This window comes from Columba livia, unplaced genomic scaffold, assembly GCF_036013475.1.
Source record: "Columba livia isolate bColLiv1 breed racing homer unplaced genomic scaffold, bColLiv1.pat.W.v2 Scaffold_378, whole genome shotgun sequence".
Taxonomy (NCBI): domain Eukaryota; kingdom Metazoa; phylum Chordata; class Aves; order Columbiformes; family Columbidae; genus Columba; species Columba livia.
This window is the reverse complement of record NW_027043415.1, coordinates 32769-59097: the sequence shown is the minus strand read 5'-3', so window position 1 is coordinate 59097 and position 26329 is coordinate 32769. Positions and strand designations below refer to the sequence as shown.

Genomic DNA, 26329 nt, shown 5'->3' with positions numbered 1-26329 from the left:
GTGACAATGTGTTGGGTGTTACAAACTACATGATCATGTAGAAGAAATGGACAAGATCTTCTGTCAGCAACTCAAGGAGGAAGTCACCAGTCAATGAGCAGGTTCCTATGGGGAACTGTAATTGCTCTGACATTAACTGGCCTGGCAAAGTGGCAAGTGCCATCAGTCCAAAGGATCTTGGGCCAACTGCTTAACATGTCTGCATTGTGGGCCAATGAGAGTGATGCTCAACTGGATCTGGAACTGGGAAACAAGGAATAGCTGGTGAGGGATGCGAACATCAGTGTCCACCTTGGTTGTTGTGAGTAGGACACAGAGGGGTCCCAGGCACCAGAGGGGAGGGAGGAAGCACAAGCTGGTGGGCTCCCGAGGAGAAGACTTTGACATACTGGGGGACAGCAACCAATAGAGGTGGTGACATAGAAGTAGGTCTGAAGGGTGAAGGAGCTCAGGAAATATGATCAGCCTTACAGGACAGGCTGCTCCAAGCACAAGAATGATCTCTCCAAGTGCCCATGAACAGAAGCATTTATCTCGTGAGGCTGCCCATCTGAACTGATGGAGCTGCATGGCACAAAGGCAACACACAGGAGGTGGAAGCAGGGGAAGCTGCAAAGGAGGAATTTAGAAACCTTGTCCATGGATGTGGGGATGATGACAAAGCTGCCCTGGAATTCATACCTGAAGGAGAGACTGAGGGCAGAAAGATGAGCTGACACTTCTTTACTTGCAGTGAAAGAATAGACAGGGAGAATGTGGGCCTGCTGCTGAAATTCGTAAGAGTAGAATCAGACAGGACTGAGGTTCTTCATGGCTTCTTTGCCTCCATCTTCACCAGCAAGGTCTCCTGGGACTTTGTTCCTGAAGGCAGGAGTCTGGAGAACACCCAGCAGTGGATGGGGCTCAAGTCAGGGGTGACCTGAGCAAACTCAGACACCGTTACAGAACAGGAGATGGGTCACTTGACCAGCTCCCTGAACACAAGTATCGTTGTGCTGTGGCACCAGAGATTGCCAGGAACACCCACCTCTTGGTCCAGAGGAGTGTGACTCCTCCTGATGTGTCCTGGCCTGTCTCCTGATTCACATGCTGATTTAGGCACCCACTTTTCTGACATATTCTGTCTTTATCAGGAGACGCTCCATACGGATACGAACTGGATTCTGCCGATACCCCCTGTTCTGGAAAGGGAGGGAAGGGTGAGAAGGGAAGGAAATAGAAGAAATTTGGCTTTATTGCTATTTATTTTGCAAATGCTCTCTGTTTGGCTATTCCTGAAATCTCCCTAATCATCCACACCAGACTTGAAGCCTTTAGGATAATGATGCACAGAGCCTTGGCTTGTAAGAGCATTTTAGATGTTAGTGAGCCCTCTGGTGCCATGATCCTGAACTGCAGCTACTGAAACAATGAACAAACCTCTAGTGAAGTGAAAGGCAGAAGCAAACCCCAAGTTTCTGAGGGTGTTTGGACCCCATGAAGGGCCATCACTGACACAGCTGTGAAGGAAACAACCAGTGCAGGTCCCTGTCCCTGGAGGCTGCTGAAGGAAAGACTTGGAGACACTGGTTACAGGTGGTGAGGGCCATGTGGAGGTGGCTCTGGTGCCATGTCAGCCCTTGATGCTTGTTCATCACCAGAATGGCTGAGCCCTGACCCCTGGGACCTGGTAGATCTTTCTGCAATGTTTTTCAAGGCTTTTCCTGTGGTCAGTGTGAGTGTTTTGTGTTTTGGGGTGGGTTTTATGTCAAGTGCTGTTGCTTTAACTGCAAGACTCTGGTTTTCTGTGGAGTTGGAAATGCCTGTGAGCTCCTCACAACTCATCCAGCTTCTTTCATTCACCTGGCAATGGTCACCAATCACCTCAGTGTCCCAGTCCCACACTTGCTTGAATTCCCTATTTGGATCCATACCCATCACTCCAGGAGGTTCATGGATCCACCAGGCTCAGGATGATTCCTGAGGACCATCCAAGTGTGGGCAGTGTAAGAGAGGAGCAGAGCAGGGTCAGCTCATGGGCCATGACTGAGCACAGCCACCCCAGCAGCAGCCGTTCCCCATCTCCCAGGCACAGCCATGCCCACAGCATGCAAATGGCACTGCCATACATGATTAGCCCAAGAGAGGCCTTTCTTCCTTCCGTATTCCCAGGAAAATCTTCCTCCTGTTCCTCCTCCACCTGCAGACATCAACTGCTTTCCATTTCTGGGCTCAGACATGGCTGGAAGGGTTCACTGAAGCCATCAGCCATCTCATTGCTTCTCCCTGACATGCCCTGACCCTCTCCCACACCTACAATGGCCAATCACGGCTGCTCAGGCCTCCCGCTCTTCAGAAGAGGCTCGAGCTTCTTGGTTCTTCCTTGTGCTTATTATGAACTTCCTCGCTCTCTCCAGAGTTCATGATGAGCTTTCTTGTCCATAACAGCCCTTTATGACCATGTCTCACTAAATGGTTGTGTTTTTATGATCATTTGTGCAGAAAGGGCAGTCACAGGACAGCACCCAATATGTCAAAACTGATGCCCAGTGAAATGCCGTAAAGCCCTGATGAGTTCCCCCTGTGTCTGTGTCTCTCCTGGAAGGAGTCTGTCCCGAGAAGGGGATCCAGCTCCTGCCACTCTCTGCAGAGGCACATGAGCAGTGTCCATCACCTGGGGACACAAAGGGTGACGTTTGCCAGACACCCTTCATCTGAACCACTTAGATGTGTGCTTGTGGATGAGGTATGGAGCCTTATAGTGCAAATACCTATTCAATTGTCATGGCCAGAGGGGCTACAACAGATGCAGTGTATTATTTTATAGATATTTAAATATAAGCATGTTAAACTTTGATTTTTCTTTAAAACCTGACATACCTAGACAGATTACACAAACACCTGAAGGATTATTCATGCCTTTAACATGATTATCCTCAGAAGCCCCACCAGCTTTGCATCTCAGGAAATGGGATCCAGGGTCCAAGGGCAGGATGGTTTGGGCTCTGTGCTGGGATCTGGAAACTGAATCGTGCTCCCATCTCCCAGCCCCCTGCCCTCCTCAGTGAGGGTGTGAGACATTCTGCCAGCGAGGGCTGAACTCACAGCCATGACCAGTATCTTATGTCCAACTGCAGCCAGTGGTGTCCTGCCAGCTCAGGATTGGAGCTTCCATTGCTGGAGGTGTTTAAAAGATGGGGAGTTGTGGCGCTTTGGGATATGGTTTAGTGGTTGACTGGGCAGTGTTTGATTTACAGTTGGACTCCATGTTCTTAATGGTCTTTTCCAGCCTAAATGATTCTATGATTCTATGATTTGGGTTGAAACCATTTCAATCCCATCACCTCCGGCTTCCCTCAGAGGCGGCTGTTGTGTGGCACAACCGTCCTGTCTCTCCAGGCAGGTTGGGCACTGGGTTAGTGTCTGCATTGGCAGTTTTCCCCTTCCTGGGGTAAAAGGCTCTTGAGCAGAGACAGTTGTAGAGATTTGGGTCACAGGGGTTTGCAGCAATCCTGTCAAACTCTGAGCAGGATGAGCTTTGGAGCCCAGGAACAACGGAGATGCTCTGAAGATGTTTGTGAACAGTGGTGCTGTCACTAGTAACAGTAACAGAATACTCCGTATTCTTGGTTATGTTGATGAATTAAAGCTCTTTAATTTCCCTCCCAGCAGTCATTCTCACTTCTCAAAATACATATTGCATCTCAGTAGTTGGCCTCTTGTATGAAGTTATTGGAACAGTGCTTTCTCTCACTTCCACCTTTCTTATAATTGAAAGAATAGACCTGTTGGTCAGAATTGCTCCCAAATCATCCCTCTTCCATCCATTTTCTCCTTTCTTTGTCTGGTGTGAGAGGCAGGTGGCATGGGGAAGTTGCTTACTTTTTAGCCAATGAAAGCCAAGGAACAGATCCCAGGTTAGTGAAAAGGCACAAAGGAAGCCAGAATCTTTATGTGGTGTGCACTGACAATACATTGTTCCCTACATTTCTAATCTCTGAAGTCCCAACCGTGCAGCAGAGATTGGAGTTATAAGCCCCCTTCATCTGCCCTGTGTGGCACCACGTAAAATGGAACTAGCCCAGTCCAATGGCTGGTTTGGATTCTCTTCACAGCCAGAAGCACCACATGGGTCGGGAGATGAACCAGGATGCTCAGCGAGGACTAAAACTTCTCAGTTCTTAAAGTTCCGTGTTCCCTGGAATCTCAGCAGACAAGTTGTGCCAATTGCTCGGTCCAAGGAGCTGGTCAAGAGCCTCGTCTCCATTTCTATAATGATGGATTTGTGCCTGGCTGATGTGCAGACTCTGTACATGGATGCTGACACCTCTTGAACAACCTGCTCTGAAAGGGTTAACAACGCAGGCTGTTCTTTCTGGAGAGGCATTAGGACAACAAAAAATATGATCTTGGCTCAGGGCAAAAGAAAAAGGATGGAAAAGATGTGGTCAGGACTCTTTGAGGGCACCTGTAAAGCAGCCCTGCACCTCATGTGAATTACTTCTGTGGTCTGGGAGAACTTGAGAGTTCTCCCTAATTTGAAAACATGAAGGGGATGAATGGACAGCACCATTCAGGCTCAAAGGGACCTCGGGAGGTGTCTTGACCAACCTCCTGCTCAAAGCAGGGTCAGACCAGATTACTCAGGCTTGATCCAGACACATCTTGGTCACTTGGCTTTTTACCCATCTACTTACACACTAACACAGACCATAATATCCTACCTTGTGCACAAGAATACTACAGGAGATGACACTGAATGCCTTGCTGACATTCATGTATCAGACCGTTGTTGTTACCCCACGTCCACAACCCTGTCCTTTCCTGACAGAAAGCAAAGAGGATGGACAGGCACAACCTACCCTGGGCAAACCCCGTCACCTTCTCTTCCAGACACCCAGAATGGGGTCCCAGTGGACATGCTCTGGGGCACAGCCCTTAGTTCCCCTGCTCACCCACTGGCCATTTTGAAAAGTGCACACACTGTGTGAGAGCTGCCAGTGGTCAGGGAGTCCCCCCAGTCTCCATGAGCTTTCCAAGATGGGGGAGAGTGGCCTCACTGTGACATCGTCCTGCTGTCCCAGCTCCTGGGATGCTGCCCCTGCTGTCCCATAGACTGGAAAGGATTGTGTTAGTTCCAGTGACCCCAACTTGAGCCACATCCACTGCTGGTTGTTCTGCCTCCAGTCACAGATGCCTGGGAGACCTTGCTGGTGAAGAGGGAGGACAAGAGATACAGAGAATATCAGTTGTTTCACATATTAAATTCATAAGTGTCTGCACAGTGTCTTTGTTTCTCCTTTAACTGTTCCTGCAGTAGTAACATCTCATTATGGGGCCTTTGAATTGCCTTACAGGTCTGGACTGAGCTTTGATCTGGACTGTTGCTGTGCTTGGAGGCTGCTGTCCTTGAGACCAGATGAACTCACTCCTGCCACCCTGCCTGGCAGTTCATTCCATCCGTGTCACAGCTCTGTCTGCAGCACTGACAGCTCCAGCTCCCCAGTCAGGTCCCTGGCTGAGGACATTGCCTCACATCTGGGCTGAGCCACCCCAGCTGTGGCACCAGCCCAGCTCTGACCTGCCACAAGAAACCTGGTACCAAGTGTCCAAGAGCCCATTTGTGCAAAGGCTTTGAATCAGAGCACAGACACGACATGGCCAAATATTGCTGAATGTCTGTCTAGGCCTAGGAGTACAAAACCAGAATAAAATGCCTGAAGTCATTCAACTGAAGATATTCCTCCCCCGGCTTGGAGGAATTAGATCCTTTGCTGTAATATTGCTGGTGTCCTGTCTAATGATGGGACAAGAAAAGTTGATTCTCATATGAATTCTTTGTTTAATACAAAGAACACAATGATGGGTCTCTTCAGAGGAGAGAGAATCAACATCACTGATTACTTGAAGCTGTTTGAAAGGATGTGTCCCCGGAGGCCCAGGGACACCTGGAGGGAGCCCAGAGGGGACAGAGAAAGGGACATCATGGGCTGCTCCTGTGCTGCTGAGCTGGGCTGGGCTCCTGGGACACAGGGAGCTCATGGCAGCGGCAGCGCTGCAGAGAGACAGCTCTGCCCAGGAGCAGCTCCTCTGCACACGCAGCAGGGCTGAGGGCTCTGCCTGCAGCACCGAGGGCACAGGAGCCAGGCACAGAGAGGGAAACGCAGTCTGGGGTGGAGGATGCTGAGAGTTCACTGGAAATGAAATCCTCTCAGATATGAAGCCTGTGGCTACAGGGCATTGCATCTGCAAATCTTGGTAGGATCTCAGAAAGCTGTCACACTGCAGAGCCTGCGAGAGATGTAAGTACAGCTCTCAGAGGTTCTCTGATCAGAGGGGAGGATGTGCTGCAGAGCAGGGATTGCCTTCTGCACTGTCAGAGTGACAAGACGTGAATGCTGCGTTCTCCCCAGGGTGGCTGTGGGGTGTAAATGTAGATGTGCAGGCAGGGGTGCCCAGGGCTGTCCTGCAGAGCAGGGTCCCTGCACCCCAGGGCTGTGCCGGGCAGGGACTCTGCCGCCTGCCAGGGTCAGCGCTCAGCCTGCCCGGGAGAGCCCCACGGTGCTGTGGGGAGAAGCTGTGTGGGGAAGGAGTGGCACCCAAAATGACAGGGTCCTTCTGCTGTGGAGAGGGTGCTGTGTGGATCAGGGCTGCTCACAGCTCCAGATCACCCTCAGCATTTTTCCAGGTGGATGCCTCAATGACAAGATCAATGCAAGGATTGCCAGACAGATAAGGAGCTTTCCTGAGCCTGTCTTTTGAGTTTCCTCTCCCAAGGGGTGGGGGTGCAGGAAAGGGTAAAATGAAAATGAGCTCTCATGCTTAAACACGTCACTGAGACTCCTGAACTGCAGCTCTGAGTGATCAGTACATCTGCCAGAAGGCTCATGACATCCCTTCCCCACCCCTCTGCCTGTGCACAGCGCCTGCATCACCTTGGCTGGACCCGTCAGCCTTAGTCTGACCTGTCCTGTTTTCCAGCCTGCAAACAGGAAGATGCCCCCAGGCAGTGCCCTGTGAACAGGCAGGATCTGTAGGGCCAGGGGGAGGGCACAGAGGGTGGGATGGTCTGTTGAGCACTGACAGGGAAGAGACATGGACAGGGAAACACCTCCCAGGGGAGAATGTCCAGGCAGCAGGGAAATGATCAGAAATGAGAGGAAACCAAACCCGGAATGGTTATGGGAGGGAGAACAGAGAAAAGTCCCTGTGATCCCCTGCAGCGCAGATCCCTCCTGTGAGCAGCCCCCTGGCCTCCTGTCCCACCCAGCAAAGCCTCTGCCCTCAGGGCCGGGGGCTCCAAGGCATGAAGCAGCTCCTGTGCAGCCAGAGCTCCAGTTCCTCTGCAGAGCACAGGGGCTGAGAGCAGCTGCCCGGCAGTGTTGGTGTCTGGGAGGTGCTGCACAGCTGGGGAAGGGTGACGCTGTCTGAGTGCCCGGCTGCCTCTGCCCTGGCCTCTCTCACACCCACCCTCACCGCATTCTCCTTCTTGCTCCCCTGCTCTGGGTCACTGCTGTTGGGATCTTGTTCTTGCTGTCAGGCTCTCTGGGGATGGCAGTTTCAGCTGCAGAGTCACAGCCTGAGCTTGTGGGTCCTTTCCTGCAGGTGTGTCCATGGGCACACGTGTCCCAGCTTTGCTCTGACCTGTGGGGTGTGGGCAATGCAGTCTGTGGGGCTGGGGAATGAGCTGTGTGTGTCCTGGGCTAAACGTGGGGTGCTGAGACCTTAGGAAAGGGTGAGACCTGTCATGGTCTGAGGTGGATCCCTCTGCTCTCAGCAGTGCCTGGTGGCTTTTCAGGGTAACATGGGAGTGTGATCAGCCTCCATCTCAGAAAGGTGCCAGCCCAGGGCAGCTGGAGCAGGACAGAGGGACAGAGCAGCTGCCCTCACTCTGCACTGACCCACAGGCACCCTCTGGTCTCGCAGGACTCGCTCTGTTCTCCCTGAGTGCAGCAGAAATGCTGAGGGTTTCTGACACCCAAGAACACTCCCCAGGGTTGGAGGGCAGAAGGAGCTGTAGAAACACCAAACCTCTCCAACTCAGTTTCTCAGGCCTGGGGGTACAGATGCTGACAGTCCCTTCTGCACCAGGAGCGGTTCCAGCTGACAAAGCTGAACCCCAGGACTGGCCCCTGCCCACCCGATCACACAGGGCCAGGCTGACTCCTCAGGAGCCCCTGGGCAGAGACCCTGCTCTTCATTGCACACTCATCAAGCACCGACGAGGGCTCCAGCCAGGATGTTCTCCTGGAAAAAGAAAAGTGTCTCTTTGTGTGTCAGGGTGGGAGGGTCTGTGGGAAATGGGTTTGATGATTCCCAGAGAAGCCTCATCTATACCTTCACTATCTTTTCCTCCTATGACAGGTCCTCATGCCCAGAGGCAGCAAATGTCCAACAGCAGCTCCATCACCCAGTTCCTCCTCCTGCCGTTCACAGACACACGGGAGCTGCAGCTCTTGCACTTCTGGCTCTTCCTGGGCATCTACCTGGCTGCCCTCCTGGGCAACGGCCTCATCATCACCACCATAGCCTGGGACCAGCACCTCCACACCCCCATGTACTTCTTCCTGCTCAACCTCGCCCTCCTTGACCTGGGCTCCATCTCCACCATTGTCCCCAAGTCCATGGCCAATTCCCTCTGGAACACCAGAGCCATCTCCTACACAGGATGTGCTGCCCAAGTGTTCCTGTTTCTCTTTTTAGCTTCAGCAGAATATTGGCTCCTCACCATCATGTCCTACGACCGCTATGTTGCCATCTGCAAACCCCTGCACTACGGGACCCTCCTGGGCAGCAGAGCTTGTATCCACATGGCAGCAGCTGCCTGGGCCACTGGGTTTCTCAATGCTCTGCTGCACACGGCCAATACATTTTCACTGCCCCTGTGCAAGGGCAATGCCCTGGGCCAGTTCTTCTGTGAAATCCCCCAGATCCTCAAGCTCTCCTGCTCACACTCCTACCTCAGGGAACTTGGGCTTCTTGTGGTTAGTGGCTGTTTATTTTTTATGTGTTTTATTTTCATTGTGGTGTCCTATGTGCAGATCTTCAGGGCTGTGTTGAGGATCCCCTCTGAGCAGGGACGGCACAAAGCCTTTTCCACCTGCCTCCCTCACCTGGCCGTGGTTACTCTGTTTGTCAGCACCGCTTTTTTTGCCTACCTGAAGCCCCCCTCCATCTCCTTCCCGTTCTTGGACCTGGTGGTGTCTGTTCTATACTCACTGATACCTCCAACATTGAATCCCCTCATGTACAGCATGAGGAACAAGGAGGTCAAGGATGCCCTGAGGAAACTAATCACTGGAGGCATTTCAAAAATAATAAAGTGTCCGTCATCCACCCTTTAACGGATAACAGCTTTAATGTAACCCATTAGAGGCCCAGATTCTGTGTGTGTGTTGGTGGTATTTATTTTTTAATAAATCATGATATATTTGTCATCCCCTTTCTAATTCATTGTCTGCTTTTCTTTTCAAACCCACTGGCTGTATAAATATGCAGCTATTCTCTCTGTTTATTTAAACAAAAAAAAGGGCTCTGCAGTGACTTTTTTTTCACTGATATTATTCCCCCAAGGCCTGTATGGAGCTGCAGGGACAGTTTCTGTGATGGGTAGGAGGGAAAAGAGTCCATCCTGGCAGCCCTGCCAGGGAGCAGCAGCGCTTGTTCTTCCAGAGCTGTTCTGGTTCCACTCCCACACTCTCCTTCTCATCCCTGGTGTTGGTGCAAGGCCTGAGTGCTCGGGCAGCTTGGTCACCGTCCTGCTGTGTGTCAGTGCTGTGAGCGCAGGCAGGGACAGGCAATGGGCACTGCTGTGACAGAGCTGGCCTCACAACAGCCTTTCCAGATAGAAACTTGATCTCCTATGGGCAGGGCCTGAAGGTTTAGTTCTTCTTACAAAGATACTCTCAAGAACATGCCCAAGAAAGTGACCTATATATGAAACCCCAGTGTACAGCTGAACAGCGTGTGTGTGCAGGGCTGGCACACAGCAGTGTCCTCTCACAGCCAGGCTCCTGCCAGACACCTGCAGGACCAGCAGAGCAGGGGCTGGGCTGTGCCCCTGTGCACTGGACACCCCATCAAATCTGCCCCAATCATCATGGACTAATCCCTCACAGCTTCGTTTCCAGCCTGGACCACTCGCCCCAGTTCAGAGAGGTTCTTTCTCCTTACCTGAAAAGACACTGAATGAGTAGGTCAGAAGTCCGTGTTTGCATTGTACAGATGAGATGTGAGCGTTAACATCATGTATTTGAGGTGAGATGAACCGAAGTGAGCGTCAATGCTGTCAGATATTCAGGGGTGCCATTTTGCACCTGGGACACGTCAACCCTGTCTGTACATACAGACTGGGAGATGAGATGCTGCAGAGCAGCTCTGCAGAGAGGGATCTGAGGGTCTGGTCAACAGCAAGTTGAACATGAGCCACCAGCGTCCCTGGAACCAAGAGGGACCGTGTCCTGGGTGCAGCCAGCACAGCACGGCCAGCCGGGCAGGGAGGGGATTGTCCCGCTCTTCTGTGTGCTGGGGCGGCCTCACCTGCAGCATTCACTGTGTGCAGGGCTGGGGACACAGGGTAAAAGGAGATAAAGCTACTGGAGAGTGCCCAGAAGAGGCTACAAATTTGTTGAAGGGTTTGGAGGAAAAGCCGTATTAGGAGCAGCTGAAGTCCCTGGGTTTGCTCAGGCTGGAGAAGATGTGACTGAGGGCAGAGCTCATGGGGCTGCAGGTTCCTCAGAAGGGAGTTGAGCTCTTCTCTCTTGTCTCTGGTGACCAATGACAGAACCCAAGGGAACGGCATGAAGATGTGCCAGGGGTCAGACATGAGGAAAAGGTTCTTCACCCAGAGGTGCTGGACACTGAACAGGCTCCCCAGGGAGGTGTCACAGCCCCAACCTGACCGTGTTCAAGAAGAGACTGGACAACGTCCTCAGACACACGTGGTGACCTGTGGGGTGTCCTGTGTAAGGACAGGAGTTGGACTCCATGGTCCTTGTGGGGCCCTTCCAGCTCAGGACACTGTATGATTCTATGAAGGCCTGTGGGACAGACAGCGTCCCGAGGTCATTTTACATTGGGAAAAACCTCACATGGAAACTAAATGCAGCACTGGGTTGTGCTTCCTTTAACCAATGTCCTCGTGTCCATTCCCCATAACGTGGGACGTCTCAGATGAGTGCAGAGCAGGGTGGCACACCACAGGGCTGAGGTACCTCCCTCAGGAGGCCAGATGGACACTGTGACTCCTGCCTCTGTGTGTGAAAGGAACAGACTCTGTCTCTGAGCATCCCTGGGTGCATAAGGAATCCATGAGGCCAGCTCAGACATGGATGCCTGACAGACACTGACATTTCCGTGTGTGACTCCAGGAACAAACCCCACTGGCCCCGGCAGATCAATCTCACCTGCTCCTGTTTGCTACACCATCCTTACCCATGACTCTGGATTGTGGTCTCAAACATGCCAGAGCCATCAGAGAGGTCCTGAGGTCCTTGGAAAAGGCAGTTGTCAAACCTGCCTTCAAGAAGGGCAGGAATGAGAATTGTCAGAATTACAGGCTACTCAGCCCAGCTCCATCCCTGGGAAGGGAATGGGACAAGTCTTCCTGCAGCCATGTCCAGACACTTGGAAAACAAGGAAGGGATTGCTGAACCCAAATGGGCAGGGAAAGAAGGGCACATCGTGCACATGGAAATTCGCAAGGTGTCAGACATGGTTTCCCGTTGTGTTCTTATAACGCGATTGGTGCTTTCTGTGCTAAAGAAGTGGATGCTGGATAAGAAGTTGGCTGGATGATGAAGCCCAAACGTCACCAGTGGTACAAAGTGCCCCCAGAGCCAGTTACCAGTGGGATCCCTCAGGGACCAGCACTTGGGCCAACACTGTTGGACGTCTCTATTCTCCCCCTGTATGATGTGACACAGTGAACCTTCAGCTCCTTAGTGGATGGTGCAAAGCTGGGCAGAGGCCTTGGACAAGCTCACCTGGGTCACCCTGCCCTGAGCAGCACAGTGAGACAAGATGATGTTCACACCTGAGTTGCTCTGTGATTCCAGGAATCTTTCCCTTGGAAACGTTTTGGAAGAAGGAAGAGGTGGAGGAACAAGAAAATAAAAATACAGGCAGAGGAGGAGACCTCAAAGGTGTCAAATAAACAGAGCAGTTCTGTGAAGAATGTTTCTCTGCTCAAACTGTTAGCAGAAAATCTATAACCAGCTCCCCAAACTCCCTGTTCTGCTCATTGGCCCCTGGGATTTCCAGCACATTTCTTTACATCAGATTCTGCGCTGAAGTTTGCACTGATTGTTACAGCTTCTTCGCAGGAATTGCTTCATGTTTCCTTAGAGAACTGGATGTAAACAGGCACCGGGGAATTTTTAATTAGAGGAAACAACAAAGGAAAAAAGAAAAAAAGAAAACACAATAGAACTTAATGATGTTTCTCAGTTCTGTGGTTAAATTAAGTAGTTTCCAGCGAGGGCCATTGCCATAATTGAAGAGTTGCCTGTAGGGAGTAGGAGAGCAACTGCTGAAAGACTTGACCTGCCTGAAGCTCAAAGCAGAGTGAGAGCTGAGAGGCTCTGAATGAGCCAAGAGTGAGAGGTGAAGAACCTCTGGGGAGCGATGGAAAGTGCAAATGTCCAGACAGGCTTCTGAAGAGATGAGTTCAGACACGGGGAGCTGGGTAAGGACAGGTGGAAACTCCTGGATGTGCAGGGGATTAAATACACGTAGTGATAGACAGAGTTCTGGCACTGCAAGCACAGGGAAAGGCCAACGTTTCATCTCCCACAGTCCGTACACATTCTGAAAATTCATATTTGAGCAGGATAGAAATCCTGCAGACATTTTATTGGAAATATTGAATTATTTCATCTGATGAAAAAAAGAGTGTGGGGTTTTTTGTTCTTTTTGTTGTTGTTGGTTTGGTTTTTAAGTTTTGAGGGGAGTTCTCAGGTTTTTGGGCTGAGCTCCATGGTCTCTCTATAAGCACCCAGTGCAAACCTCGAGAGGCCCCGTGTACCTGAGGTGTTTGCCTGGGACTGGCGGGTATCAGACCAGACTGATAGAGCGATGGTGCTTTCCTCATTTACAATTAGTATTCAACACTTGTGCATCTAATTAGACAAGTTTCAGGACTGTAGGTGAAGAGGCAGATATGTGAAGAGCACTTAGAAGACGTGATAGAAGAATATTCCAGTTGATAATAGAGAATCATGGAATTATTTCAGTTGGAAGAGACCCTCAGGACCATTGAGTCCAACCACAGCCTAAATCTAGAACTAAATCGTGTCCCTAAGAACCTCGTCTAAACATCTTATAAACCCCTGCAGGAATGTGACTCCCCCACTGCCCTGAGCTGCCTGTTCCAATGCCTGACAACCCTTTCCAGGAAGAATCTTTTTGTAATATCCAATCTAAACCTCCCCTGGCACAATTTGAGGCCATTTCCTCTTGTCCTATCACTTGCTACTTGGGAGAAGAGACCAACCCCCTCCATGTTCAACCTCCTCTCAGGCAGTTGTGGACAGCAATAAGGTCTCCCCTCGGCCTCCTGTTCTCCAGACTGAACCCACCAGTTCCCTCACCTGCTCCTCATCACACTTGTGCTCCAGCCCCTCACCAGCTCCGTTCCCTCCTCTGCACTCTCTCTAGTGCCTCAGTGTCCTTCTTATGATGAAGGGCCCAAAACTGAACACAGGATTCAAGATGCCACCTCATCAACGCTGAGAACAGTGGCGCAATCACGCTAGTCCTGCTGGCCCCACCATTCCTGATACAAGCCAGGATGCTGGTGGCCCTTTTGGCCACCTGGGCACACACAGGCTCATGTTCAGCTGCTGTCCATCAACACCCCCTGATCCCTTTCCACCAGGCAATGTTCCAGCCACTCTTCCCTGAGCCTGGGGCTGTTGTGACCCAAGTGCAGGACCCGGCACTTGGTCTGGTCAAACCTCATACAAATGGCCTCAGCCCAATGATCCAGCGGGTCCAGATCCCCCTGCATGGCCTTCCCACCCTCCAGCAGATCAACACTCCCACCCAACCTGGTGTCATCTGCAAACTTAATGAGGGTGCACGCGATCCCCTCATCCACATCACTGATAAAGCTTAAACAGAACTGAGTCAAATACTGAGCCCTGGGGACACCACTTGTGACCAGATGCCAACTGGATTTGGCTCTGTTCACCACAATTCTTTTGGTCCAGCCCTCCATCGCACATACACCATCCAGGCCACGAGCTGCAGCTTCTCCAGGAGATGCTGTGGGACGCGGTGTCACAGGCTTTACTGCAGTCTAAGGACACAACACCCACAGCCCGTGTGGCGGATTCACTCCCCACGACAGACTTTCCCTCATCTGCTCAGCCGGTCACCTTGTCACAGAAGAGATCAGGGTGGTCAAGCAGGACCTGCCTTTCATCCAGCCATGCTGATTGGGCCCGATTGCTCGTCTCGTCTGTGTGACCTCACAGTCCTTTCCCAGCCATGTTCCTGCTGTTGGCCAATCCCCTGCAGAGGCAGAAGTGACCTCACAATCCCCTCCACAGCCATTGGCTTCCTACTGGACTATGAGTTCCTGAGACACAGTGACCACATGGCATCGCACCCACCATCACCCTCCTTGTGGTCCAGTGTGTGAGCAGATCAAACTAAGCTGCTTTCATCAAATTTATCCAATAGATTTCCGATCAAGGGTTTGAGTGGAGAAACGTTCCTCAGAAGAGCTGCTGTATTTACTCTGGGACATTTTATATCTCTGCTTCTGCCTCTGTTTTTTTCTCCTTCCTCTGTCTATTCTGATGTTAAAGAGCTCTCCAAGGCAAAGATTCATGGAATCCTACAATAACGCAGGTTAGAAGAGACCCCTGAACACCATCTCTGTCCCACTGACCTTTATGGCACCCCAAGGAACAGCTGACGGCATTTGTGCTCACTTGGGTTCATCTCACCACATGCACACAGTGGACATGCACATGATGTGTATGCTTACATCTCATCTGTACAATGAAAACTTTTGACCTAGTTTTTTTTCATAGAATCATGGAATGTCCTGAGTTGGACAGACCCAAATTATCATGGAGTCCAACTGCTGTCCCTGCACAGGACACCCCACAGGTCACCCCGTGTGTCTGAGGACGTTGTTCAGTCTCTTCTTGAACACTGTCAGGTTGGGACTGTGACACCTCCCTGGGGACCCTGTTCAGTGTCCAGCACCCTGTGGGGGAAGAACCTTTTCCTCATGTCCAACCTGAACCTTCCCTGGCACACCCTTCTTCCATTCCCTTGGGTATTGTCATTGGTCACCACAGGGAAGAGATCAGTACCTTCCCCTCCTTCTCCCCTTGTGAGGAAGCTGTAGCCACCATGAGGTCTCCTTTGAGTCTTTTCTTCAGCTCTGATGCTCAGAAACCCCTTGGTTTGCTTTCTGAAGCAGAAAGGAGAAGCCGTGAGCTCCAGGCAATGGGAAGGGGGATCCTGTCCCTCACACACGGCTCAGGGCTCTTCCTGGGACCGTGGGATGTGGGTGTGCAAGGCCCAGGGAAGGACAACACTGGGACAACAACTTCCAGCTTCCCCATGGGGCTGCAAGGAGGCACCGAGGCCCCAGTGCCATGAGGACAACATGTCTTGTCCTGGGCCTCAGTGGCAGAGACAACTGCCCTGGCCAAGGGGACACAGACCTGGGTTCTGTGGGTCCCTTCCAGCCTTACAGCGCCCTTTGCCATCTCCACCACAGGCTGTTCTACACGGTGCTACCCCTGCCCCTCTTTCCCTGCAGGCTGCAGACACCCATCTCGCTTCCCCACCTGCTCTCACCCAGCATTTCTGCACCTTCACTGCTGTGTCTGCACCCTCACTGGCTGCTCTTTGGAACACAAACCATGGGCTGATCCAGCTCCCTCTGGGTCACCTCTTGCACCACAGCACTGCCCTTCCTCTGACATTTCTTACTACTGATATCCAGTCTCCACCTTCCAAATTGCACTTCGTGACTTTTTTTTCCTCTCCTGCTTTTTCCCACTACCAAGGAAAGCTCAGACACCTCGTAAACTGCTCTTCATGCAGGGAAACCAACACATTATGCTTCTTGAGGTCTTTTACCTGACCAGAGAGAAGTAACCTCACCATGATCTCCTAAATCCCATGAGTGCTGCTGGCCTTTCAGCTTCTCTGATACACACGACCATGTCCCTGCTGCTGTCCCACCATGTTCTCAGGTGGGATGGATGTGACAACCTGTCTCCAAGATCTCTTCCTGGGTAGGATCTGTCATACTTAGGCTGAGATTCTTTCCCAGCCGTGTCCCTGCTGCTGGGCTGTCACCACCAGAGACAGAACTGGCCTCACTGTCCCCTTCACAGCCACAGGATTCTGACTGGGTTATGAGTGTCTGAGACACAAGTGAACTCATAATACCATAACTGTCCATCACCTTTTTTATGGCCCAGGCCCTGATCAGATAAAAGTATACTTGTTTTATCAAATTTATCAAATATATTCCCTACTAGAGATTTGAGTTGAAAAACACTCTTCAGAGGAACTGCTGTATTTTTGTTGACAACATTTAGAACTCCTTTTCTGTCTTTTATTCTTTTTATTCTTCCTCTGCCTATTCTGCCTTCAAAATCCTCTCCAAGGGAAAGGTTCATTGAATCTCAGAATAACTTGAGGTTTGAAGAAAGCTCTTGTCTCACTTGTCTCACTGTTCTGCTCCAGGCAGGGTGAACCAGGTGAGGTTGTTCAAGGGTTCCTCACAACTATGCATCATCCACAGAGAAGCTGAAAGTGCACTCGCCACATCATAGAGAGGGAGAATAAAGATGCTTAACAGTGTTGGTCCAAGTGCTGGTCACTGAGGGATGCTACTAGTAACTGGCTGCACGGAGGGCTTTGTACCGCTGATGACATTTGGCTTGATTGTCCAGCCAACTTCCCACCCAGCTTCCAATTCTCCAGCCCAGAGATCACTGATCTGGCTACTAGGACACCAAGGAACACCATGTCTGTGACCCTGCAAAATTCCGGTTATGGTGGCAGGTTGACCAGCTGTTATTTCTCCTTCATGCTTTTCATGCAGATGGGTTCGATATCTGCCTTTCCAAAGACCTCAGAAACCCTCTTACCACTTTGTCTTGCTTTTGAGAGCACAACGCAGAATCACAGGCAAGGGTGACGGAGCAGACAGGAGCACTTGCAATGAGCCTGTCCCAGCAGCTGAGATGAATCTCACTGGGACACTGAGGTTTGTTCTTGGAGTCACACACAGAAATGCCAGGGTTCCATCAGGCATCCAGATCTGAGTTGGTCTCAGGACCCCTTCTGCACCCAGGGATGCTCAGAGACAGTCTGTCCCTTTTACACACAGAGGCAGAAGTCACACTGTCCCTCTGGCCTTCCGTTGCCACTCCAAAGGGGTGGGAGACACCTCAGCTATGGTGAGTCACCCTGCTCTGCACTAATCTGAGATGTCCCACGTCATGAGGAATGGACACGGGGAGCTGAATTAAGGAAGCACAACCCAGTGCTGCATCCAGGCAGTTTCCCATGGGGTGTTACTTCCAAAAGGAAGTGACCTCAGGACCTTGTGTGTGCCACAGGTTTTCATGGAACCCCAAGGAACAGTTGATGGTGTTTGTGCTCACTCGTGTTCATGTCACCTCACATCCATGATGTCCGTGATCACATCTCATCTGTACAAAGCAATACAGACTGCTGAACTATTCACTGAGTGTCCATCCATGGATGGAAGAACAGATTCTCTGGGTGAAAGGCCAGTATTGAAAATGGTGGTTGTGAGGGGCCAGTCCATGGTGATTGACCTGGGGCTCCTTCCCTGGGGTGTCCAGTGCACAGGGGCACAGCCCAGCCCCTGCTCTGCTGGTCCTGCAGGTCTCTGGCAGGAGCCTGGCTGTGAGAGGACACTGCTGTGTGCCAGCCCTGCACACACACACTGTTCAGATGTACAATGGTGTTTCATCTGTGGGTGACTTTTGTAGGAATATGGTTAAGAGAAACTTTGCAAGAAGATATAAACCATCATGCACTGCCCTGAGGAGATCACCTTTCTATCTGGAAAGGCTGTTGTGAGGCCAGCTCTGTCACAGCAGTGCCCATTGCCTGTCCCTGCCTGCGCCCACAGCACTGACACACAGCAGGACTGTGACCAAGCTGCCAGAGCACTCAGGCCTTGCACCAACACCAGGGATGAGAAGGAGAGTGTGGGAGTGGAACCAGAACAGCTCTGGAGGAACAAGCGCTGCTGCTCCCTGGCAGGGCTGCCACGCTGGACTCTTTTCTTCCCCTTCCATCACAGAAACTGTCCCTGCAGATCCAAAAGGCCTTGCAGGAAGGATATAGTGAAGGACATAGTGATACAGTGTCACTACAGAACCCTTTATTTTGTTTAAATACACACAGATCATGGCTCCTCATTTACACAACCAGTGGTTATAAAATAAAAGCAGACAGTGATTTAGAAAGGGGATGACAACATTATCGGATCAAAACCAATGTCAATAACAACAGAAAATAGAGATGAGAGGCTGGACGTGTAACTAGTTACATTAAACCTGCTAAGTAGAAGCAGATGGGCAATTTATTGCTTCAGAAAACACTAAGATATGAGTTTCCACAGGGCATCCTTGAGCTCCTGGTTCCTCATGCTGTAGATGAGGGGGTTCACTGCTGGAGGCACCACTGAGAACAGAACAGACACCACCAGGTCCAGGGATGGGGAGGAGATGGAGGGAGGCTTCAGGTGGGCAAACATGGCAGTGCTGATGAACAGGGAGACCACGGCCAGGTGAGGGAGGCAGGTGGAAAAGGCTTTGTGCCGTCCCTGCTCAGAGGGGATCCTCAGCACGGCCCTCAAGATCTGCACATAGGACACCACAATGAACACAAAACAAATAAAACCTAAACAGGCACTGACCACAAGAAGCCCAAGTTCCCTGAGGTAGGAGTGTGAGCAAGAGAGCTTGAGGATCTGGGGGATTTCACAGAAGAACTGGCCCAGGGCATTGCCCTTGCACAGGGGCAGTGAAAATGTATTGGCCGTGAGCAGCAGAGCATTGAGAAACCCAGTGGCCCAGGCAGCTGCTGCCATGTGGACACAAGTTCTGCTGCCCAGGAGGGTCCCGTAGTGCAGGGGTTTGCAGATGGCAACGTAGCGGTCGTACGACATGACTGTGAGGAGATAAAATTCTGCTGTAATCAAGAAGAGAAACAAAAAGAGCTGTGTCGCACATCCCCAGTATGAGATGGCCCTGGAATCCCAGAGGGAATTGGCCATGGACTTGGGGAGAATGGTGGAGATGGAGCCCAGGTCGAGGAGGGCGAGGTTGATCAGGAAGAAGTACATGGGGGTGTGGAGGTGCTGGTCCCAGGCTATGGTGGTGATGATGAGGCCGTTGCCCAGGAGGGCAGCCAGGTAGATGCCCAGGAAGAGCCAGAAGTGCAAGAGCTGCAGCTCCCGTGTGTCTGTGAACGGCAGGAGGAGGAACTGGGTGATGGAGCTGCTGTTGGACATTTGCTGCCTGTGGGCATGAGGACCTGTCATAGGAGGAAAAGATAGTGAAGGTTTAGATGAGACTTCTCTGGGAATCATCAAACCCATTTCCCACAGACCCTCCCACCCTGTCACACAAAGAGACACTTTTCTTTTTCCAGGAGAACGTCCTGGCTGAGCCCTCGTTGGTGCTTGATGAGTGTGCAATGAAGAGCAGGGTCTCTGCCCAGGGGCTCCTGAGGACTGAGCCTGACCCTGTGTGATCGGGTGGGCAGGGGCCAGTCCTGGGGTTCAGCTTTGTCAGCTGGAACCGCTCGTGGTGCAGAAGGGACTGTCAGCATCTGTACCCCCAGGCCTGAGAAACTGAGTTGGAGAGGTTTGGTGTTTCTACAGCTTCTTCTCCCCTCCCACCCTGGGGAGTGTTGTTGGGTGTCAGAAACCCTCATCATTTCTGCTGCACTCAGGGAGAACAGAGCGAGTCCTGCGAGACCAGAGGGTGCCTGTGGGTCAGTGCAGAGTGAGGGCAGCTGCTCTGTCCCTCTGTCTTGCTCCAGCTGCCCTGGGCTGGCACCTTTCTGAGATGGGGGCTGATCACACTCCCATGTTACCCTGAAAAGCCACCAGGCACTGCTGAGAGCAGAGGGATCCACCTCAGACCATGACAGGTCTCATCCTTTCCTAGGGTCTCAGCACCCAACATTTAGTCCAGGACACACATAGCTCATTCCCCAGCCCCACAGACTGCATTGCCCACAGCCCACAGGTCAGAGCAAAGCTGGGACACGTGTGCCCATGGACACACCTGCAGGAAAGGACCCACAAGCTCAGGCTGTGACTCTGCAGCTGAAACTGCCATCCCCAGAGAGCCTGACAGCAAGAACAAGATCCCAACAGCAGTGACCCAGAGCAGGGCAGCAAGAAGGAAAATGCGGTGAGGGTGGGTGTGAGAGAGGCCAGGGCAGAGGCAGCCGGGCACTCAGACAGCGTCACCCTTCCCCAGCTGTGCAGCACCTCCCAGACACCAACACTGCCGGGCAGCTGCTCTCAGCCCCTGTGCTCTGCAGAGGAACTGGAGCTCTGGCTGCACAGGAGCTGCTTCATGCCTTGGAGCCCCCGGCCCTGAGGGCAGAGGCTTTGCTGGGTGGGACAGGAGCCCAGGGGGCTGCTCACAGGAGGGATCTGCACTGCAGGGGATCACAGGCACTTTTCTCTCTTCTCCCTCCCATAACCATTCCGGGTTTGGTTTCCTCTCATTTCTGATCATTTCCCTGCTGCCTGGAGATTCTCCCCTGGGAGGTGTTTCCCTGTCCATGTCTCTTCCCTGTCAGTGCTCACAGACCATCCCACCCTCTGTGCCCTCCCCCTGGCCCTACAGATCCTGCCTGTTCACAGGGCACTGTCTGGGGGCATCTTCCTGTCTGCAGGCTGGAAAACAGATTACAGATTAAGTGTAAGGTGTCCACCAAAGGTGATGCTGGTTCTGCATAGGCAGACGAGAGGCAAGGCATGTCAGGATTCTCTTGAAGACCTACTGCAGTTCATGTGTCTCAAGCATTTGTTTAAAATTAAAAACTGCCTTAATCACCACCCATTCCCCAGAGTAGGAGACTGAAAACACAGACTCAGGGAGGTTCCGTATCTTTGTAGTACTCTTTGTCTTCTTCTTTTCCTTGAAACCTCCTCTTGTCAATATTCTGGAGTGAGCTGGAGCTGTGAGCAGCCCCGACCCACGGAGAACCCAGCAGCAGAAGGACCCTGCCCTGCCGGGGGTCGCTCCTTCCCCCCACATCTTCTCCCCTCAGTGTTGCTGGGATCCCCCGTCAGGCTGAGCGCTGACCCTGGCAGGCGGCAGAGTCCCTGCCCGGCACAGCCCTGGGGTGCAGGGACCCTGCTCTGCAGGACAGCCCTGGGCACCCCTGCCTGCACATTTACATTTACACCCCACAGCCACCCTGGGGAGAACGCAGCATTCACGTCTTGTCACTCTGACAGTGCAGAAGGCAATCCCTGCTCTGCAGCACATCCTCTCCTCTGATCAGAGAACCTCTGAGAGCTGTACTTACATCTCTCGCAGGCTCTGCAATGTGACAGCTTTCTGAGATCCTACCAAGATTTGCAGATTCAATGCCCTGCAGCCACAGGCTTCATATATCTGAAGATTTCTCTCCAAGTGACATCTCAGCATCCTTCCACCCCAGACTGTGTTTCCTTCTCTCTGCCCGGCTCCTGTGCCCTCGGTGCTGCAGGCAGAGCCCTCAGCCCTGCTGCGTGTGCAGAGGAGCTGCTCCTGGGCAGAGCTGTCTCTCTGCAGCGCTGCCGCTGCCATGAGCTCCCTGTGTTCCAGGAGCCCAGCCCAGCTCAGCAGCACAGGAACAGCCCATGATGTCCCTTTCTCTGTCCCCTCTGGGCTCCTCCAGGTGTCCCTGGGGCTCCAGGGGCACATCCTTTGAAACAACCTGAAGTAATCAGTGATGTTGATTCTCTCTCCTCTGAAGAGACACATCATTGTGTTCTTTGTATAAAACAATGAATTAGTATGAGAATCAACTTTTCTTGTCCCATCATTAGACAGGACACCAGGAATGTTACAGCAAAGGATCTAATTCCTCCAAGCTGGGGGAGGAATATCTTCAGTTGAATGAGTTCAGGCATTTTATTCTTGTTTTATACTCCTAGGCCTAGACAGACACTCATCAGTCTTTGGCCATGTCATGTCTGTGCTCTGATTCAAAGCCTTTGCACACATGCGCTCTTGGACACTTGGTACCAGGTTTCTTGTGGCAGGTCAGAGCTGGGCTGGTTCCACAGCTGGGGTGGTTCAGCCCAGATGTGAGGCAATGTCCTCAGCCAGGGACCTGACTGGGGAGCTGGAGCTGTCAGTGCTGCAGACAGAGCTGTGACACGGATGGAATGAACTGCCAGGCAGGGTGGCAGGAGTGAGTTCATCTGGTCTCAAGGACAGCAGCCTCCAAGCACAGCAACAGTCCAGATCAGAACTCAGTCCAGACCTGTAAGGCAATTGAAGGTCCCCATAATGAGCTGTTGCTACTGCAGGAACAGTTAAAGGAGAAACAAAAACACTGCGTGGCCACTGATTAATTTAATATGTGAAAGAACTGAGAATCTCTGTGTCCTCTCGTTCTCCCTCTTCACCAGCAAGGTCTCTGAGATCTCTGTGGCTGGAGTCAGAACAACCAGCAGTGCATGGGGATCAAGTCAGGGGTCACCGGAACTATCACAATCCTCTCCAGTCTATGGGACAGCAGGGACAGCATCCCAGGAGCTGGGACAGCAGGACGATGTCACAGTGAGGCCACTCTCCACCATCTGTGAAAGCTCATGGAGACTGGGGGGACTCCCTGACCACTGGCAGCTCTCACACAGTGTGTGCACTTTTCAAAATGGCCAATGGGTGAGCAGGGGAACTAAGGGCTGTGCCCCAGAGCATGTCCACTGGGACCCCATTTCTGGGTGTCTGGAAGAGAAGGTGACGGGGTTTGCCCAGGGCAGGTTGTGTCTGTCCATCCTCTTTGCTTTCTGTGAGGAAAGGACAGGGTTGTGAACATGGGCAGAGCAGTGGTGGTCTGTTACCTGGAAGTCAGCTAGGAATCCAGCATCATCCCCCACAATAGTCTTGTGTCCAACGTAGGATATTATGGTCTGTGTCAGTGTGTGAGTAGATGGGTAAAACCAGTCTGGATGGCTGGGCTTGGAAAGGTGCTGTAGAAAGGGAGAAACTTTCCAGTCCTGAGGACAGTCAAGCACTGGCAGCTGTTTCCCAGGAGTGCGCACCCACTCTGTCCCAGAAAGTGATCAAGATGTGTTTGGATAAAGCCCTGAGCAATCTGGTCTGACCCTGCTGTGAGCAGGAGGTTGGTCAAGACGCCTCCCAAGGTCCCTTTGAGCCTGAAGGACACTGTCCTTTCATACCCTTCATGTTCTAAAATTAGACAAATCTCTCAGGTTCTCTCTGACCACAGAAATGATTCACATGAGGTGCAGGGCTGCTTTACAAGTGCCCCCAAACAGCCCTGACCACATCTTTTGCATCCCTTTTCCTTTGCCCCCACCCAGGGTCTTCTTTTTTTGCTCTATTCATGCCCACCTTGTTGATTCTTTCAGAACAGGTTACTGAAGAGGTTTCAGCATCCACGCACAGACTTTGAATATCAGCCAGGCAGCAATAATTCACTCATAATTCAATCAGAAGCATGTAGCTGTGAAAGGGACAGTGAGGTCAGTTCTGTGTCTGGAGGTGACAGCCCAGCAGCAGGGACATGGCTGGGAAAGAACCTCTGCCAATGTGCCCACAGGCCCTACCTAGGAAGAGAGACAGATTGTCATGTCCATCCCACCTGAGTACATGATATGATATCGGCAGGAACATGGTCATGTCTGTCAGAGAAGCTGAAAGGCCAGCAGCACTCATGGGATTTAGAAGATCATGGTGAGGTTGCTTCTCTCTGGTCAGGTGAAAGACCACAAGAAGCCTAATGGGTTGAGTTCCCTTCATGAAGGGCAGTACATGAGGTGGCTGAGCTTTCCTTGGTAACAGGAAAAAGCAGGACAGGGAAAAAAAGTAAGAAAGTACAATTTGGGAGGTGAGGGTGGATATCAGGAGTAAGAAATGTCACTGTAAGAGCAGTGCTGTGGGGCAAGAGGTGACCCAGAGGGAGCTGGATCAGCCCATGGTTTGTGTTCCAAAGAGCAGCCAGTGAGGGTGCAGACACAGCAGTGAAGGTGCAGAAATGCTGGGCTGAGAGCAGGTGGGGAAGCGAAATGGGTGTCTGCAGCCTGCAGGGAAAGAGGGGCAGGGGTATCACCGTGTAGAACAGCCTGTGGTGGAGATGGCAAAGGGCGCTGTAAGGCTGGAAGGGACCCACAGAACCCAGGTCTCTGTCCCCTTGGCCAGGGCAGTTGTCTCTGTCACTGAGGCCCAGGAGAAGACATGTTGTCCTCATGGCACTGGGGCCTCGGTGCCTCCTTGCAGCCCCACGGGGAAGCTGGAAGTTGTTGTCCCAGTGTTGTCCTTCCCTGGGCCTTGCACACCCACATCCCACGGTCCCAGGAAGAGCCCTGAGCCGTGTGTGAGGGACAGGATCCCCCTTCCCATTGCCTGGAGGTCATGGCTCCTCCTTTCTGCTTCAGAAAGCAAACCAAGGGCTTTCTGAGCATCAGAGCTGAAGAAAAGACCCAAAAGAGACCTCATGGTGGCTACAGCTTCCTCACAAGGGGAGAAGGAAGGGAAGGTACTGATCTCTTCTCTGTGGTGACCAATGACAGAACCCCAGGGAATGGCAGAAGATGTGCCAGGGGAGGCTGAGGTTGGACATGAGGAAATGGTTCTTCACCGAGAGGTGCTGGACACTGAACAGGCTCCCCAGGGAGGTGTCACAGCCCCAACCTGACAGTGTTCAAGAAGAGACTGGACAACATCCTCAGACACACGGGGTGACCTGTGGGTTTGTCATGTGCAGTTACAGCAGTTGGCCTCAGTGATCCTTGTGCACCCGTCCTAACCCAAGAGATTCTGTTATTAGATTAAATACTAGGTCAAAAGTCTATGTTTCCATTGTACAGATAAGTTGTAAACATACACATCATGTGCATGTCCACTGTGTGCATGTGGTGAGATGAACTCATCAGGTCTTTACAGCATTCAACACAGTTTTGACATATTGGGTACTTTCCTGTGGCTACCCTTTCTGCACAAAGGATTATAAAAAGACATAAAAAAAAGACAACCATTTAGTGAGACATGGTCATAAAGGGCTGTTATGGACAAGAAAGCTAACCGTGAACTCTGGAGAGAGTGAGGAAGTTCATAATAAGCACCAGGAAGAACCAAGAAGCTCGAGGCCTCTTCTGAAGAGCGGGAGGCCTGAGCAGCCATGATTGGCCATTGTAGGTGTGGGAGAGGGTCAGGGCATGTAGGGAGAAGCAATGAGATGGCTGATGGCTTCAGTGAACCCTTCCAGCCACGTCTGAGCCCAGAAATGGAAAGCAGTTGATGTCTGCAGGTGGAGGAGGAACAGGAGGAAGGTTATCCCGGGTATACGGAAGGAAGAAAGGCCTCTCTTGGGCTAATCATGTATGGCAGTGACATTTCCATGTTCTGGGCATGGCTGTGCCTGGGAGATGGGGAACGGCTGCTGCTGGGGTGGCTGTGCTCAGTCATGGCCCATGAGCTGACCCTGCTCTGCTCCTCTCTTACACTGCCCACACTTGGATGGTCCTCAGGAATCATCCTGAGCCTGGTGGATCCATGAACCTCCTGGAGTGATGGGTATGGATCCAAATAGGGGATTCAAGCAAGTGTGAGATAGGCACATTGAGGTGACTGGTGACCATTGCCAGGTGTATGAAAGAAGCTGGATGAGTTGTGATTTGCTCACAGGCATTTCCAACTCCACAGAAAAGCAGAGTCTTGCAGTTAAAGCAACAGCACTTGACATAAAACCCACCCCCAAAACACAAAACACTCACACTGACCACAGGAAAAGCCTTGAAAAACATTGGAGAAAAATCTACCAGGTCCCAGGGGTCAGGGCTCAGCCATTCTGGTGATGAAGAAGCATCAAGGGCTGACGTGGCATCAGAGCCACCTCCACATGGCCCTCACCACCTGGAACCAGCGTCTCCAAGTCTTTCCTTCAGCAGCCTCCAGGGACAGGGACCTGCACTGGTTGTTTCCTTCACAGCTGTGTCAGCGATGGCCCTTCATGGGGTCCAAACACCCTCAGAAACTTGGGGTTTGCTTCTGCCTTTCACTTCACTAGAGGTTTGTTCAGTTTCAGTAGCTGCAGTTCAGAATTACGACACCAGAGAGCTCACTAA

General features: G+C 51.8%; 1 protein-coding gene across 1 annotated transcript; it reads left to right on the top strand.

Annotated features, from left to right (window-relative positions):
• Positions 1 to 8366: 8366 nt before the first annotated feature.
• On the top strand, positions 8367 to 9323 carry LOC135578078 (olfactory receptor 14A16-like). The gene has a single exon (XM_065048275.1). The coding sequence runs from the start codon at positions 8367 to 8369 to the stop codon at positions 9321 to 9323; it is 957 nt and encodes a 318-aa protein (XP_064904347.1).
• Positions 9324 to 26329: the final 17006 nt, after the last annotated feature.

Bases quoted from the DNA above. Each gene is read 5' to 3' on its own strand.
- LOC135578078 (XM_065048275.1), top strand. From the start codon at position 8,367: ATGTCCAACAGCAGCTCCATCACCCAGTTCCTCCTCCTGCCGTTCACA.